A 17,749-nucleotide genomic window follows, 5' to 3' on the forward strand; every position below is an offset into this window, starting at 1 on the left:
ATGCCAGCTAATTTTTGTGTTTTTAGTAGAGACGGGGTTTGACCATGTTGGCCAGGCTGGTCCAAACTCCTGACCTTGTGATCTGCCCACCTTGGCCTCCCAAAGTGCTGGGATTACAGGCATGAGCCACCGTGCTCGGCTTGTCTTGGAATTTAAACAAATCTTTTACACATATATTAGGAAAATATTGATTGGTTTGTTAAGTTGTGATGATCATCTGAAAGTTGACACATTTAAATATACAACATTTGTTAATATCACCATTGGTGTCATCAGAAAAATCTTGTCAAATATTGGGAAGCTGCCAAGTTTACAGTTTTCTAAAATTCTAATTTTACTTAAAAAGTTGAATGTTGGCCAGGAGTGGTGGCTCATGTCTGTAATCCCAGCACTTTGGGAGGCCGAGGTGGGAGGATCACCTGAGGTCAGGAGTTCGAGACCAGTCTGGCCAACATGGTGAAACCTATCTCTACTAAAAATACAAAAATTAGCTGGGTGTGGTGGTGGCAGTGCCTGTAATCCCAGCTACTCGGGAGGCTGAGGCAGGAGAATCACTTGAACCTGAGAGGCGGAGGTTGCAGTGAGCGGTGATAGCACCATTGCACTCCAGCCTGGGCAGCAAGAGTGAAACTCCATCTCAAAAAAAAAAAAAAAAACAAAAAAAACTGAATGTTATTATTGGCCACAAATGGTGTTAGTTGTTTTCCATAAAGTGACATGACAGGCTCACTTTGTTCAAGAAAATGTCTTCTAAATACCCAAGTCTGAATGACCACAGTCTGTTCTCATGTTCTCATTCTTTCTTTTTTTTTTTTTGAGATAGGGTCTTACTCTGTCACCCACCTCAGTGCAGTGGTGCAATCTCGGCTCACTGCAGCCTCATCCTCTTGGGCTCAAGTAATCCTCCCACCTCAGTTTCCCACATAGCCAGGACTACAGACGCACACCACCATCCTTGGCTTATTTTTTATTTTGATTTTTTTGTAGAGACAGAAGTCTCACTATGCCGCCCAGATATGTCTTGAATTCCTGGACTCTCCCACCTCAGCCTCCCAAAGTGCTTGGATTACAGGCGTGAGCCACCACACCCGGCCAGTTTCTGTTGTTTTAAACCACAAAGTTTATGGTAATTTGTTACAGCAGCCACTTGAAACAGATACAATGAGTATGTCACATTTTTTGTTGTCTATTCACCAGGTGATAGACCTTGGTTTCTACTTTTCGGTTACTGTAGATACTGCTGTTCTAAACATTTAAATCTTTGTGTGGGTACATTTTCTCCTTTCTCTTGGATACATACCTAGAAGGGGAATTGCTGAGTCGTCTGGTAAGCCTATTTTTCACCTTTTGAGAAACTGCCAAACTGGTTTCAAAAGTGGCTGTAGCATTTTACATTTGACATGTATGGAGGTTCTAATTTCATATCATCACCAATACTTGTTATTTTTGTCTTTTTGATCATAGCCATTTTAGTGGGGGTGAAGTGGTATTTCACACAGTTTTGTTTTGCTTTATTTATTTATGTATTTATTTGAGACAAAGTCTCGCTCTGTCACCCAGCCCAGAGTGCAGTGGCATAATCGTAGCTCACTGCAGCCTGCTTCCCAGGCTCAAGCCATCCTCCCACCTCAGTCCCCCAGGGTAGCTGGGACCACAGGCAGTGTATCGCCATGCCTGGCTAATTTTTGTGTTTTTTGTAGAGATGGGGGTCTCACGTTGTTGCCCAGGCTAGTGATTTGCGTTTCTTTTCTTTTCTTTCCTTTTTTTTTTTTTTTTTTTGAGACAGTCTCACTCTGTCACCCAGGCTGGAATGCAGTGGCACGATCTCAGCTCACTGCAACCTCCACCTCCTGGGTTCAAGTGATTCTCTGTCTCAGCCTCCCGAGTAGCTGGGATTACAGACGCATCACCACCATGCCCGGCTAATTTTTGTATTTTTAGTAGAGACAGGGTTTCACCGTCTTGGCCAGGCTGGTCTTGAACTCCTGACCTTGTGATCCACCCGCCTCGGCCTCCTAAAGTGATGGGATCACAGGCGTGAGCCACTGCACCTGGCCAGTGATTTGCGTTTCTTTAACAACTGATGATATTGAGCATTTTCATGTGCATATTGCCCATTTGTAATATCTTCTTTGGAGAATGATCAATTCAAATCCTTTTTTTTTTTTTTTTTGAGATGGAGTCTCGCTCTGTTGCCCAGGCTGGAGTGCAGTGGCACAATCTCAGCTCACTGCAACCTCTGCCTCACGGGTTCAAGCAATTCTCCTGCCTCAGCCTCTCGAGTAGCTGGGATTACAGATGCCCGCCACCATGCCAGGCTAATTTTTGTATTTTTAGTAGAGACGAGGTTTCACCATGTTGGCCAGGCTGGTCTTGAACTCCTGACCTCAGGTGATCCACCCACCTTGGCCTCCCAAAGTGCTGGGATTACAGGCGTGAGCCACTGCGCCTGGCCAATTCAAATCCTTTACTCACTGTGTTGTTGCTGGGTTGTAAGAGTTCTTTACATATTCTGGATGTAAGTCCCTTATCAGACACATGATTTGCAAATATTTTCTTCTAGTCTGTGGGTTGTCATTCCACTTTCCTGATGGTATCTTTCCAAGTGTATTACTTTTTAAATCAAAATTTTAAATATTTCTTTTGCCTCTGTTGTTTCTGAGAGCCGAAGACATAGCAAGTTGAAGAAGCCTTGGCTTTTTTTTTTTTTTTTTTTGAGACAGAGTCTGGCTCTGTCCCCCAGGCTGGAGTGCAGTGGCACCATCTCAGCTCACTGCAAGCTCCGCCTCCTGGGTTCACGCCATTCTCCTGCCTCAGCCTCCCAAGTAGCTGGGAGTACAGGCGCCCGCCACCACACCCTGCTAATTTTGTTTGTATTTTTAGTAGCGACAGGGTTTCACTATGTTGGCCAGGATGGTCTTGAACTCCTGAACTCGTGATCCGCCCACCTCGGCCTCCCAAAGTGCTAGGATTACAGGCTTGAGCCACTGCGCCCGGCCAGAAGCCTTGGCTTTTTGACATTCTGGGACACCTTTCAAGAACACTCAACCCACACCAGGATTGTTACACACTGACAGGGAAAGATGTGTCACTCCAGACCCAGGCAAGGAAACTTGGCCACAGCTGGGATATGTGTCTTGCATCAAAGCAGAAGCAACTGGTAGTTTTGAGGGTCTTCTGACAGACACTCTCCAAACATACTGCTCAAAAGTGAGGTAGGAGGTGAGACGCGACTCTGGAGTCAGGGTTTGGACACTGTACCAAACTGAGGACTAGCTAAAACAGGGATGGGGCGGAAGCAGCTTTCCATAAGACATGCTCAACAGTGTGCCATGTCAGTTTACCACTGCCATGGCAACACCTGGGCATTGCCACCCCATTCCATGGTAATGACCTGATGACCCAGAAGTTACTACCCTTTTCCTAGAAATTTCTGCATAAACTTCCCCTTAATCTGCATGCAATTAAAAGTGGGTGTAAATATGCCTGCAGAACCGCCCTGAGCTGGTATTCTCAGCGCACTGCCTGTGGGGTAGCCCTGCTCTGCAGGGGCAGTCACAGAGCTGTAACACTGCCACTTCAGTAAAGCTGTTCTCTTCTACCACTGGCTCACACTTGAATTCTTTCCTGGACAAAGCAAATAACTCTCTGGGGCGAAGTTCCAATTTGGGGTCACCTGCCCTGCATCAGAGGGACAAGAGTTCCTGGCTGGAAGCTTGAATTCATTAGACTCCTCCAATGTTGATGAAGTCTTAAGTTATGACTCCCTCTAAGAGATGGTCTGTAAGTTTAATAAACTTCAAGATCTCTGTCAACCTTCAAGTATTCAATTACCCACTCTGAAAAAGGGAGTTCAGTGCTGTAACACTTTTTTTTTTAACCTATAACACTTTTATGGCAGGACATTTTTGAGTCTAAATAAAGCACCTTGGGACTTGAAACTGTATAATGTTGTTATTGTATTAGATGGTAGTGGAATAATGAACTCTTCCTTAATTAACTTATTTTTACATATGTAATACAAATGTCAAAATGTCAAGTTAATCTGTACTGATTTCCTTTTTCTTCTTTTTTTTTTTCTCGTTGTGAGACAGGGTCTCACTCTGTTGCCCAGGCTGGAGTGTAGTGGCAGTCACAGCTCACTGCACCCTCAATCTCTTAGGCTTAGGTGATCCTCCCGACTCAGCTTCCTGAGTAGCTGGGACCATAGGTGTGTGTCACCACACCTGGCTAACTAAATTTTTTTTTTTTTTGAGACGGAGTTTCGCTCTGTTGCCCAGGCTGGAGTGCAATGGATCGATCTCGGTTCACTGCAACCTCTGCCTCCCGGGTTCAAGCGATTCTCTTGTCTCAGCCTCCCGAGTAGCTGGGATTACAGGCGCCGGCCACCAAGCCCGGCTAATTTTTGTATTTTTAGTAGAGACAGGGTTTCATCCTATTGGTCAGGCTGGCCTTGTATTCACGATCTATGAATGCATCTTTTTTCAGTTTTAATCGTTAATGAAAAATACAAGAACATCACAGAACGGAGGTAAATGTATAGGGTTAACAGCGCCTCTAGCGGGGATATCGAGAGGATCAACTAGGCTCTAAGTATCGGGAGCCAGCAGCAAGGGCTGCTCACCGTATGCTGCCATCAGTGCAGGAAGCGGGTGGGAAGCTGGTGTTCTCGGCAGGACGGCGGGAGCATCTGAGGAGAGGACCCAGGTGCGAGGAAATCTCAGAAATGGGAACGGGGAAATTGAAAGCACAGGAGATAAACTTTGCTTGGGTCACAGCTAGAACCCTTCGCTTCGCCTTTACGAAAATATTGAGGCCCGTTGCAACCCTAGATGAGGTTGTCTCATTTTCTCTCTGGAGAACTATCAGAGAACAGGGAAAGCCCACCCGCGACCCGGCTTCATGCGGCGCCGTCTCCTATGGCAACCGGGAGGAGGCGTGGTTCGAAGGTTAGTCACGCCCCTTTCCTTCCAATCCGAACAACGATTGGTCCGAAGGCGCGGCGGTGGCGCGGGGAGGCGGATCCAGGATCGCAGCTCCGGCTGGCCCGCGCCGCCATTTTGGATTGTGTGAGTTTCCGGGACGTTCGGAGCGTGGCCTGTCTCCCACCGGGTTCCGCATACCCCAGGCCCCGGCCCGCATCCAAGTGTCAGGTTGGAGCCAGGAAGCGGCCCTGGTGGTAGCGGCGGCGGGGGCAGGATGAGCGCGGAGGCGGCGGACCGGGAGGCGGCCACCTCCAGCCGGCCCTGCACCCCGCCGCAGACCTGCTGGTTTGAGTTCCTGCTGGAGGAGTCACTGTTGGAGAAACATCTGCGCAAGCCCTGCCCGGGTGAGCGCGGCGCCTGCACCTGGGGAGCGGGATGCCGCCACCGGCGCTGTCCGCCCGGCTTCCCTCCGCTCCTCGCCTTCTCGGTCACCAAAGCTGCGGCCTGGGAGGCGCGCACAGGAGCCCAACTCCGGCCGGGCTCCTCGCTTGCCTTAAACGTGCCCGGGTGGAGGGTCAAAGAAAAGCTCGAAACAAAAGCTCTCCTACCCCCGGAGGGGAGGGCTTGGTGCTGTCAGCCTAAACCCTTTGGTCCTTTTTACGATTTACCTTTTTACTGTTGGGGTTTTAGAGGCTGCGAGGCGGGTCTTGTGGTTGCCTGGGTCGGGGAGGCTGACCAGAGACCCCTCCTTCAACCCCAAGCTGAATAAATTCAGGGAGCTGGGGAGAAACCAGCTGTTGGGTGTTGATCCTGACGCTAGTTACTATCTTAGGTTCTTATTTAGACATTTTGTTCTTCAGTGAGGGAATTTTATTGACTCTTATTCCAAAGTTGGGCTGTAAGTTAAAAGAAAATCTTTGAAAGCAGGAACTGCTGCACATTTGCAAGATGGCTTTGTATAGTGATGGTAATGATTAATAGCCCAAATTGAGGGGGGAGGAGGAAAACTCCAGGCATTCTTACAAAAGGTATTGGCACAAAAAGGTAAGTTCCTCAGATAGCATTTTTCTGAATTCAAATCTGTATATGGCTTGTTCAGTCTCATAGACTGGCCTTAACTGATAGAGACCACTGTATAAGAAGTTAGTGTACTTAGGCAGTTTTGCCACCTGTATAATGCCCTTAATTCATTCCTTTTGAAAGATAATTTGTTCAGTGCTTTCCGGGTGCTATGCACTGTGCTTGATTGTTCACATCTGTTATCTCCTTTAATTTAATCTTCATAATGATCCTGTGAGGTAGGTGACATTATCCTCTATTGTGCATTGGAAGAAACAGGTGCAGAGAGGTCACTTGATGGAGGTCCCCCTAATTAAGTGTCAAAATAATAGTTGTAATGTTTGTATCTCATTCTTCTAATTGACTGGTTATTTGCAGAACCAGAAATCTATGACTGCTAACGTTCTTCCCCGTAAGGTGCTTTTTTTTTTTTTTTTTGCTTTCTTCCACTCTAATCTGTTACCCTTCCTCCTTACCACTCTTCCACATCTCCTTTAACCCCCAGGCACACTTCTTACATATGGTATTCCGTAGTCATTTTAACAGCACAGCTGTTTGGATTCCTATTGTGGCAAAAAAAACCCAACCCCTCCACCCCCCCCCAAAAAAAAACAAACCAATAGTGAATCCTTTTGTATCTTCATAATTAAAACTTAAATTTAAGAATTTATTTCTTTTAAACCCTAGATCCTGCACCAGTTCAACTTATAGTTCAGTTTTTGGAACAGGCTTCCAAACCTTCAGTTAATGAACAAAACCAAGTTCAACCTCCGCCTGATAACAAGAGAAATCGTATTTTAAAACTACTTGCTCTTAAAGTTGCTGCACATTTGAAGTGGGACTTAGACATATTAGAGAAAAGGTATCCAAGATTTCAGTGAAATTTCGTTTGAAGTACTATTTAGATATCTTGGTTTATTTCTATATATGCTTTTATGATATCGGCTCTTAAAAATTACGTGCTGGGCGCCGTGGCTCACGCCTATAATAATCCCAGCACTTTGGGAAGCCAAGGCTGGCGGATTACTTGAGGTCAGGAGTTTGAGACCAGCCTGACCATCATGGTGAAACCTCATCTCTAGCCGGGCATGGTGGCGGGTGCCTGTAAATTTCAGCTACTTGCGAGGCTGAGGCACGAGTATCGCTTGAACCCGGGAGGCTGAGGTTGCAGTGAGCCGAGATGGCGCTGCTGTACTCCAGCCTGGGCGATAGAGTAAGACTCGGAAAAAAAAGTAAATAAAATAAAGATTATATATTCTTGATAAAATATGCAAATATAACATTACTTTTGATGTGGTAACTAGAGAAAATCCACACCTAAACTGTTGTAAATTTTTTAAGTGACTTTTACATATCTGAAGAAAATGAATAAAAATGATGTTGTGTAATGTGGATGATTTGCTATTGAATAATTGAGTTAATTTTACTGGTCATAAATCACTATTTCCTAGTAAAACAGCTGATTAGAGTCAGTGTTTATTTGCTTAAATATAAATACTTTCAAGGCTGTTATTAGAAAATGATTTATTGTCATCCCCTTCTCATCACAATTAAAAAAATCCCTGATAGGAAGTTGGGAAAAATTAAAAAAATAGGAAATAATTGGGGAGGAGAGAGTATTTTTTTGACATATTCATGTAATTTTTGTTCTTTGTTCTCTATAGGCTTAAAGTTGTGATCATATCCTATATACGGTTTTGATTTCTGGTTTTTTTCACCTAACAGTATCATGAACATTTCCCCTTTTTTATTTTTTGGAGAGAATTCCGTTGTATGGATAATTTATTAACTATTCCTTAATTGACAGTCATTTAGTTTATTTCTAGTTTTTCACTGATATAAATCAAAGGACCTTAAATATCTTTGCCCATAAAATATATTTGTATTTTGAGTTGTATTCTTAGGATAGCTCCTTAAATTGCTGGATCATGCAGTATAAACATTTTTAAGACACATGAATATTGCCGGATTGCATTCCAAAAGAGTTTATACTCTCACCAGTAGTATTCAAAAACCCTCTTTTTAACCACATTCTTCAGCATTAAATATTAGAATTTTTAAAGTGTATTTTTTTTTTTTTTTGAGACGGAGTCTCGCTCTGTCACCCAGGCTGGAGTGCGGTGGCGCGATCTCTGCTCACTGCAAGCTCCGCCTCCTGGGTTGACGCCATTCTCCTGCCTCAGCCTCCCCGTGTAGCTGGGACTACAGGCGCCCGCCACCGTAAAGTGTATTTTTAATCTGAGCGGGGGAAGCTATATGTTATAGACTGAAGAGACATCAACAGATAGGAATGGGTGCAAAGAAGTATGACATATATGAGGCGGCTGGAAAATTGAACACTGATAGGCTGTTTGACAGTAAGCAAGTCTAATATTGTGATTATGTTAATTAATATTGTGATTATGTTAAGAGTTAATTTTTTGAGATATATTCTGAAATATTTATGGACGAAATGATTTGGGAAGTGGGGAAGAATAGAGATGAAGTAAGAGTGGGTATCATGATAATTGCTAGATGATTGTACATAGGGGTTCATTATATCCTGTCTACTTTTGTGTTTTACGTTTTTTCATAATAAAAAGTTTTAAAAATCTTTTTGCATTTAGGCCGGGCACGGTGGCTCACGCCTGTAATCCCAGCACTTTGGGAGGCCGAGGCAGGCGGATCACAAGGTCAGGAGATTGAGACCGTCCTGGTTAACATGGTGAAACCCCGTCTCTACTAAAAACACAAAAAATTAGCCGGGCATGGTGACAGGCGCCTGTAGTCCCAGCTACTCGGGAGGCTCAGGCAGGAGAATGGCATGAACCCGGGAGGCGGAGATTGCAGTGAGCCCAGATCGTGCCACTGCACTCCAGCCTGGGCGACAGAGCGAGACTCTGTCTCAAAAAAAAAAAAAAAAACTTTTTGCATTTGATAGCTAAACCCAGAGATGTGGTTCCTTACCAATGTAAATATTTTCAGTGCCGATACGGAATTCTGTATGTATTTCGTATTTCTTTCACAATTAATGTGCCAACATGTACGTTTTGCTTCTTCAAGTTTATCTGTTCCAGTATTGAATATGCTACTAAATGAACTACTCTGCATCAGTAAAGTTCCTCCTGGGACAAAGCACGTAGACATGGATCTGGCCACTTTACCTCCGACCACTGCCATGGCTGTACTTCTCTATAATAGATGGTAAATGTTTTCATAAACTCAGACTGCATTGGGCAACCTCTGTTTTATTGCACTGTGGCTTTCAAGGATATGCTTTTAATGGTCCCATTCTTCTGCAGGGATTTTTCAAATCTTGGGAACTGTGAGTCTGATGGTGGAGAAAATTTGTGACTGCATAGATGAAAAGCAATCTGATAAAAATGTGGATGACTTATGCAGGATTTACCATGTGTCAATGCTTCATATAATTTATACAAACCTAAGGAGTACTTGAAAAAATAATTGAGATGACGTTTATAATGTATGAAATTTTCTTTTTCCTGTCTTTTCTTCAGGGCAATTAGGACAATTGTTCAAAGTAGTTTTCCAGTCAAACAGGCAAAACCCGGACCCCCTCAGTTAAGTGTGTAAGTTGGTGGCTATGACTTTTACTTGGCACTTTATTCATTAGAGTTTTAAAAATGTTTGCAAGTTTTTAATAACCTCTGTTATGAAAGAAGTAGAGCAGGAATAGGAGGGCAGAAGGCCTGTGTGAAGGTTTGTTTGAAGGAGTTACAGGGGCTGGAGAGTCAGGTAATGTGCTAGATACAGAGTTCTAAGAAGGGAAGTGCTTTGGGAATTGTGCCATTTATCTGAAAGCAGTAAGTTTTTTTGGTTTTTTTTGTTTTTTTTTTGAGATGGAGACTCACTCTGTTGCCCAGGCTTGAATGCAATGGTGTGATCTCGGCTCACTGCAGCCTCCGCCTCCTGGGTTCAAGTGATTCTCGCACCTCGGCCTCCCAAGTAGCTGGGATTGCAGGTGTGTGCTAGCACACCCAGCTAATTTTTGCATTTTTTAGTAGAGACGGAGTTTCACCATGTAGGCCAGGCTGGTGTCGAACTCCTGACCTCAGGGGATCTACCCGCCTTGGCCTTCCAAAGTGCTGGGATTACAGGTGTGAGCCACGGTACCCAGCGTGATATTTTTTTCATTTAATTGTCTTGAAAAAGATTTGTATGTGGGAAAATTAATGTATGTCAGTATTAGAGTACAATACGGAAGTTGATCGTATCTGGAGGTTTTTTAAAATTTTTTATTTTTAAGGCTTGTCAAGTGAAGCAGCAGGAGTGGAGGATGGAGTTTTAAACCTGATTCTTAATTTCCACATGGCAGCGTACCCAAATTTGGAGCTAGAAAGCATAGTTTCTAACTTGATAACAAATGAGCTTTTGTTGTACATTTTACTCTTAAATTGAGTAAATGAGGCTGGGTGCTGTGGCTCACACCTGTAATCCTAACACTTTGGGAGGTTGAGGTGGGAGGATTACTTGAACCCAGGAGGTTGAGGCTGCCGCTGCACTCCAATCTGGGTGACAGCGTGTCTCAAAAACAAACAAATAACCCAAACAAAGGAAATGAGAAAATACTGGTACGTTAATAAGCATCATAATAGTTGAGGGTTTTGTTTTTTCAAACATGAAAATAAATAACATTAAAAACAGTCGGGCTGGGCGCGGTGGCTCACGCTTGTAATCCCAGCACTTTGGGAGGCTGAGGTGGGCGGATCACGAGGTCAGGAGATCGAGACCACGGTGAAACCCCGTCTCTACTAAAAATACAAAAAAATTAGCCAGGCGTAGTGGCGGGCGCCTGTAGTCCAGCTACTCGGAGAGGCTGAGGCAGGAGAATGGCGTGAACCCGGGAGGCGGAGCTTGCAGTGAGCCGAGATTGCGCCACTGCACTCCAGCCTGGGCGACAGAGCAAGGCTCCGTCTCAAAAAAAACAAAACAAACAACAAAAAAAACAGTCTTAAATTGAACCTGACTTTCAAGAATGATGCTCTTAAGTTTTGAATTTTTTAGTCTTGAGAGTAACTTTTGATACTTCTGTTTTCAATTGTTTCTCTTTTAGTATGAATCAAATGCAACAGGAAAAAGAGCTAACAGAAAACATTTTGAAAGTGGTAAGTATTGGCATCAGTTACACAGTAACATTTCAGGAACAACTTTAGAGCAGCAGTTCCAACCTTTTTGGCACCAGGGACTGGTTTTGTGGAAGGCAATTTCCAGGAAACTGGATGTGGTGTTGGGGGGTGGGGGGCGAGGATGGTTTCAGGATGATTCAAGCACGTTGCATTTATTTCCATTATTATTACATTGTAGTACATATGGAAATAATTATCCAACTCACCATAATTTAGAATCAATGGGAGCCCTGAGCTTGCTTTCGGGCAACTAGACGGTCCCATTTGGGGGTGATGAGAGACAGTGACAGATCATCAGGCATTAATTCTCACAAGGAGGACACAACATGGATCCCTCGCATGTGTAGTTCACGATAGGGTTTGCCCTCCTGTGTGAATCTAAATGCCCCCATTGATCTGACAGGAGGTGGAGCTCAGGCCGTAATGCGAGCGATAGGGAGCGGCTGTAAATACAGATGAAGCTTCTCTTGCTCACCCGCTGCTCACTTCCTGCTGTGCAGCCCGGTTCCTGGTACCAGTCCATGGCCTGTGGATTGGGGACCCCTGCCTTTATAGCATGTATAGATGTGTCTTCTAATCTTGGGGACATGAGAGTTGTGAAGGTCTAAGTGCCGTGACATTAAGGTTTTACTATTAGGGTATAGGTAATATTCTAAATCACACATAGACTTTCAATTTTAATAATAGAGTACTACTGATTCTATTTTTGACTATTTCATGATACATTAGTAGATATGAGAAACTGATTTTACAGGTGATGTCTTTATATTTTGTATTTTCCAAAAACTATGACAAACATGTATAGTTTATATTTTAAAATTACTTTTATAATAAATTACAGCAGTTTATTTTTTATTTTTTATTTTTTTGAGACAGAGTCTTGCTCTGTTGCCCAGGCTGGAGTGCAGTGGCGTGATCTCAGCTCACTGCAACCTCGCCTCCTGGCTTCAAGAAATTTTCCTGCCTCAGCCTCCTGAATAGCTGGAATTACAGGCGCTTGCCACCACGCCCAGCTAATTTTTTGTATTTTCAGTAGAGACGGGGTTTCACCGTATTGGCCAGGCTGGTCTTGAACTCCTGACCTCAAGTGATCTACCCACCTTGGCCTTCCAAAGTGCTGGGATTACAGGTGTGAGCCACTGTGCCTGGCCTAGCAGTTATTTTTTAATTGATCTACATAATGGAAAATTAGAAACCTGACAGTTTCTATAATTTAGAAATGATTTCTATAATTAACACCTGCAACGTTCCGTATTACCATGTGAGGTGTAGGGGCTGGGTGAGGAGAGAAAAAGGTAGGAAATGATCTGTATCTCACTATAGCAAATATGCTGTAGTATTTTGAATGTGGAAGCCAAAGCCTGCATCATTTCATTGTTGTTATCTAGTTCCTAATAAAATGGCTGGCACATTGAAGTATACAGCTATTTCTTGAATAAATCAAGTGGAAGAGTGCAAATTTTTTCTTTTTTAGACAGGGTGTGACTCTTTTGCTCAGGCTACAGTGCAGTGGCCTGATCTTGGCTCATTGCAGCCTCCACCTCCCAGCCTCAAGTGATCCTTCCACCTCAGTGTTGCCAGTAGCTGGGACTACAGGCATGTGCCACCACACTTGGCTAATTTTTGTATTTTTTGTAGAGATGAGATTTTGCCATGTTGTTCAGTCTGGTCTCGAACTTCTGGACTCAAGCGATCCACCCACTTCAAACCCCCAAAGTGCTGGTATTACATACATGAGTCACTGTGTCCAGCTAAATCTTTTTTGAGATGGAGTCTTGCTCTGTTGCCCAGGCTGGAGTGCAATGGTGCGATCTCAGCTCACTGCAACCTCCGCCTCCTGGGTTCAAGGGATTCTTCTGCCTCAGTCTCCCGAGTAGCTGGGATTATAGGCGTGCTTCACCACGCCTGGCTAATTTTTGTATTTTTAGTAGAGACGGGGTTTCATCATGTTGGTCAGGCTGGTCTCGAACTCCTGACCTCGTGATCTGCCCATCTCAGCCTCCTAAAGTGCTGGGATTACAGGAGTGAGCCACCGTGCCTGGCCACTAGCTAAATCTTTAAAGCATTAACTTTTCTTTTTTAGACAGAATGTTACTCTGTCACCTAGGCTGGAGTGCAGTGGCACGATCTCAGCTCACTGCAACCTCTGTCTCCTAGGTTCAAGCAATTCTTGTGCCTCAGCCTCCCGAGTAGCTGGGATTACAAGTGTATGCTACTATGGCCAGCTAATTTTTGTACTTTTAGTAGAAACAGGATTTCTCCATGTTGGCCAGGCAGGTCTCGAACTCCTGGCCACAGATGATCCTCTTGCCTCACTTGGCCTCCCAAAGTGTTGGGATTACGGGTGTGAGCCACTGCCCCTGGCCTAAAGTACCAACTTTTCTACAGAAAAAAAGATACCAGTCTTTCCTGTTTTTTATATTGTCTTTTTCTTTTTTTTTTTTTTTTTTTTTGAGATGGAGTTTCGCTCTGTCACGCAGGCTGGAGTGCAGTGGCGCGATCTCAGCTCACTGCAACCTCCACCTCCCGGGTTCAAGCAATTCTCCTGCTTCAGCTTCCTGAGTAGCTGGGATTACAGGTGTGTGCCACCATGCCCGGCTAATTTTTGTATTTTTAGTGGAGACGAGGTTTCACCCTGTTGGTCAGGCTGGTCTCGAACTCCTGATCTCGTGATCTACCCGCCTCGGCCTCCCAAAGTGCTGGGATTATAGACGTGAGCCACCATGCCTGGCCCTCTTGTTTTTCATATTTTCTAACCTCACAATAGGAACTTATTTTCTTTCATTTAAGGTAACTTTATTTCAACAAATTTAATTGTACTCTTGCTGTGTTAAAAATTTTTTTAATAGCTTAGTGTACTGAGTTACTAAATAGACTGTAAATATTTTTGGTTATTATAATCAGTTGCTATTTTTGTACTTTTTTTGTTTATTGATTTCTGTAGCTCAAAGAACAAGCTGCTGATTCTATTTTGGTACTAGAAGCAGCCCTAAAATTAAACAAGGATCTTTATGTCCATACGATGAGAACTCTAGATTTATTGGCCATGGAACCAGGCATGGTAAATGGAGAAACTGAGAGTTCTACTGCTGGATTGAAAGTCAAAACCGAAGAAATGCAGTGCCAGGTATTCATTTGGTACTTAATTTACGTAGGGCAATTTTTTGGAAAATCTTAATATGAGATCATCCTCCTATTTTTAATTAGAATTTATTTCTGCCTTTGTCTCTTAAGATGCTATTAAAACTGCATTGTATTTATACATTTATAAGATGACATTTTTCTAAAAGAAATGGAAGAGAAATTTTATGTCATCTGTTGTCTCTGAAATAGTTTCCGGAATGTATTTAGGAGACATAGTTTAAGTACCGAGAATACAGTTATATGTAATTGATTTACAGTTCTTTCATATTATTAGAAATCTAATCAGACCAAAAGAAAATAAAAACGAATACCGTGCTAGATTTTGAAGTCTAGACCTCAAGAGAGAGTGTCTAGCTTTTCAGGGATTTTAAGTTTGCCCACTTTCTGTAACTCTGGGCCCCTCATTCCTTTCACAGCTTTCAGTTGGTGCTTATTGTCAGATATTATTTGTTTTTTTTTTTTTTTTTTTTTTTTTTTGAGACGGAATCTCGCTCTGTCACCCAGGCTGGACAGTGCAGTGGCACGATCTCGGCTCACTGCAAGCGCCGCCTCCCGGGTTCATGGCATTCTCCTCCCTGAGCCTCCCGAGTAGCTGGGACTACAGGCGCCTGTCACCACGCCTGGCTAATTTTTTGTATTTTTAGTAGAGATGGGGTTTCAACGTGTTGGCCAGGATGGTCTAGATCTCCTGACCTCGTGATCCGCCCGCCTCAGCCACCCAAAGTGCTGGGATTACAGGCGTGAGCCACCGCGCCCGGCCATTGTTAGATATTATTTTATGTGTTTATGTCTTCTTTTTCCCTACTGGATTATAAATAAACTCTTTGACGTCTCTTTTTTTTTTTTTTTTTTAATATGTTCTGTGTCTTACTTTCCAGAATAGAACCTTGAGTAAAATAGAAATTTTAAAGTATTCAGCGATTGCCTAGAGAGGGCTACTAGGATTGTACCTTCTAAACTGTATTGTCTTTCCTTATTCGTATGGGTTGGCATGGCTTCTTTTATCACTAATTCCTTTTCTGGAAAGGGGTAAAAATAGTTATGACAGTTTTGGGAAGGTGCCTTTTCAGATTAGCTGTTTCCAGAGCTGAAGGTAATCATTTATTCAAGGCCTGCTGAGCTGGAGTTTGCAGCAGAAGTAGGAGTAATGAAGTATTGATACGTGGTAACATTTTTTTTTTTTTAATTTTAATTTTTTTTTTTATAGAGACAGAGTCTCCCTATGTTGCCCAGGCTGGTCTCGGAACTCCTGGGCTCAAGGGATCCTCCCACCTTGGCCTCCCAAAGTGCTGGGATAACAGGATACTTGGTAACCTTTTAACATCACTGATGAAACTTGCATATAGGAGTGTTACTGGTATGTAGTATCTCATAATCTTTCAGAACCCGTTTAAAAGTTGTTGATGACACTTCTGATTTTCGCAATGTGGTGGATGATACAACCTGAAAACAAAACTCCTATAAAACATCTGTATGTGGTAGGCAAACTATCAAATGTACTTTTACTTACATAGCTGAGTGACAATTCCTGTTTTTTGAAAGGCAAATTAGTGGTAACACTCATTTGCTGGCATGACAATGTTTTACTTTTTTGAGACAGAGTTTCGCTCTTGTTGCCCAGGCTAGAGTGCAATGTCATGATCTCAGCTCACTGCAACCTCTGCTTCCCGGGTTCAAGTGATTCTCCTGCCTCAGCCTCCCAAGTAACTGGGATTACAGGCATGCACCACCTCGCCCAGCTAATTTTTGTATTTTTAGTAGAGATAGGGTTTCTCCATGTTGGTCAGGCTGGTCTCAAACTCCCGAATTCCAGTGATCCGCCTGCCTCGGCCTCCCAAAGTGCTGGGATTACAGGTGTGAGCCACCAGATCATATCTAAAGTAGGTTCTTTACATTACTAAAATTTACCTTAGACTTAAAAAGAAAAATTGTTATTTTTTTCCCCAATAAAACCAGGCCTTATTGCCTTTCAGGGCAGCTTCATTATCAGGCTTTTTTGTTTTTACGGTAGATCTATTGACCACCTCTTAACCTCTAAACTCATTGTAATGGCTAGTCAGTTGCTAGAGTAATACTTGAAAATATCTTTTTGGTATTTTGCAGTCTATCTTTGCCTAGAAAGGGGAATTATATATAACTGTAGTAAGTATGCATATATGTGCATGGGTGTGTGTGTGTGTGTGTGTGTGTGTGTGTGTGTGTGTATTTTTTGCTCTTTTAGCATCCCTTTACTCCAGATAGGAGGAACTCTCTAGAATGAAAATCAGCCAAGGGAGGCCAAGATGAGCGGATCACCTGAGGTCAGAAGTTCTAGACCAGCTTGGCTAACGTGGCAAAATCCTGTTTCTACAAAAAAACACAAAAATTATCTAGGCGTTGTGGCAGGTGCCTGTAATCCCAGCTACTCGAGAGGCTGAGGCAGGAGAATAGCTTGAACCCGGAAGAGGAGGTTGCAGTGAACCGAGATCACACCATTGCATTCCAGCCTGGGCGACAGGAGTGAAACTCCATCTCAAAAAAAAAAAAAAAAAAAAGCCAAACATGTAGTGTGGACTACATAGTGCAAAGCAATGTTGTAGAGGCTAAGGAGAATTAACCTGGATTCTTTGAATTGGACAGAACCATATTTATAAAGCATATCAGTGAAGAGTGGTTTCATGATGAATACCAGGCGTGATTATAGCTTAGGAGTTTGGAAGAGGAGTAAGTATCTGTTGCCAAAGGTTGGTTTGGTGGTATAAAAGAAGTAAGGGGTGTGGAATGAAGCATATTTCTAGGATCTCATGTGAATGGGGACTTGAGAAGACTGGTGTGATTAAAATAGAGCACAGTGGAGAGGTTTGGAAAGAGAGATTAGGCCACATTCTGAGATCCTTACACATCAGGCCAAGGAGTTTGAACTTTCTTCTGTTTTGGGGAATAATTGAAGACTTCTTAAGTCAGTCAGATCAAGAAGACTTGATCTGTCAGCCATGTGTAGAATAAATTTGAGTCAATATTACGAGCTTAGGAATCTGAATTCAAACTTTGGCTCTGCCACTACTTGGTTATATGCTTTTCATGTCACTTTCTGGGCGTTTGTATTCTTATCCATAAAATGGCCAAGTTGAACTAAATAATCTGAGTCTTTTTTGAGTTTTGCATTTAGTAATCCCAGGTGTCAGTATAAGCTTTTTGAAAACATACAGATTATTTTCTTTTTCGCCTAGTGTCCACATCTTACATACAAATTCTGTCATAGAAACATACAACTGGGAAAGTTTTATAGTTAGCATACATTTCTCACTTTAACCAGTATGTTATGGTAGACGTGCACCACCTTCGCTTTTGATGGGCTCCCCAGCGTTTTTTCCCTCTCCTGTGTTAGAAGAATTCCCGATCTTTTCAGACTTGTAGGAGGCAGAGCCTGCTTCTTTTTTTTTTTTTTTTTTTTTTTGAGACAGTCTCGCCCTGTCGCCCAGGCTGGAATGCAGTGGTGCGATCTCGGCTCACTGC

At 43.1% G+C, this 17,749-nt stretch overlaps 1 protein-coding gene across 2 annotated transcripts in view; it reads left to right on the top strand.

Annotated features, from left to right (window-relative positions):
* Positions 1-5,047: 5,047 nt before the first annotated feature.
* The window catches only part of INTS8 (integrator complex subunit 8), a 57,915-nt gene continuing 45,213 nt past the window's right edge, over positions 5,048-17,749 (top strand). For both annotated transcript variants that reach the window (XM_032760073.1, XM_058444505.1), the window contains exons 1-6: positions 5,048-5,329; positions 6,672-6,846; positions 9,027-9,167; positions 9,482-9,553; positions 11,038-11,089; positions 14,055-14,237. In XM_032760073.1, coding sequence (XP_032615964.1) covers positions 5,200-5,329; positions 6,672-6,846; positions 9,027-9,167; positions 9,482-9,553; positions 11,038-11,089; positions 14,055-14,237 — 753 coding nt within the window. In that variant the 5' untranslated portion in view covers positions 5,048-5,199. The remainder of the gene's footprint in view (positions 5,330-6,671; positions 6,847-9,026; positions 9,168-9,481; positions 9,554-11,037; positions 11,090-14,054; positions 14,238-17,749) is intronic.

Source organism: Hylobates moloch, unplaced genomic scaffold, assembly GCF_009828535.3.
Source record: "Hylobates moloch isolate HMO894 unplaced genomic scaffold, HMol_V3 SCAFFOLD_9, whole genome shotgun sequence".
Lineage (NCBI taxonomy): Eukaryota > Metazoa > Chordata > Mammalia > Primates > Hylobatidae > Hylobates > Hylobates moloch.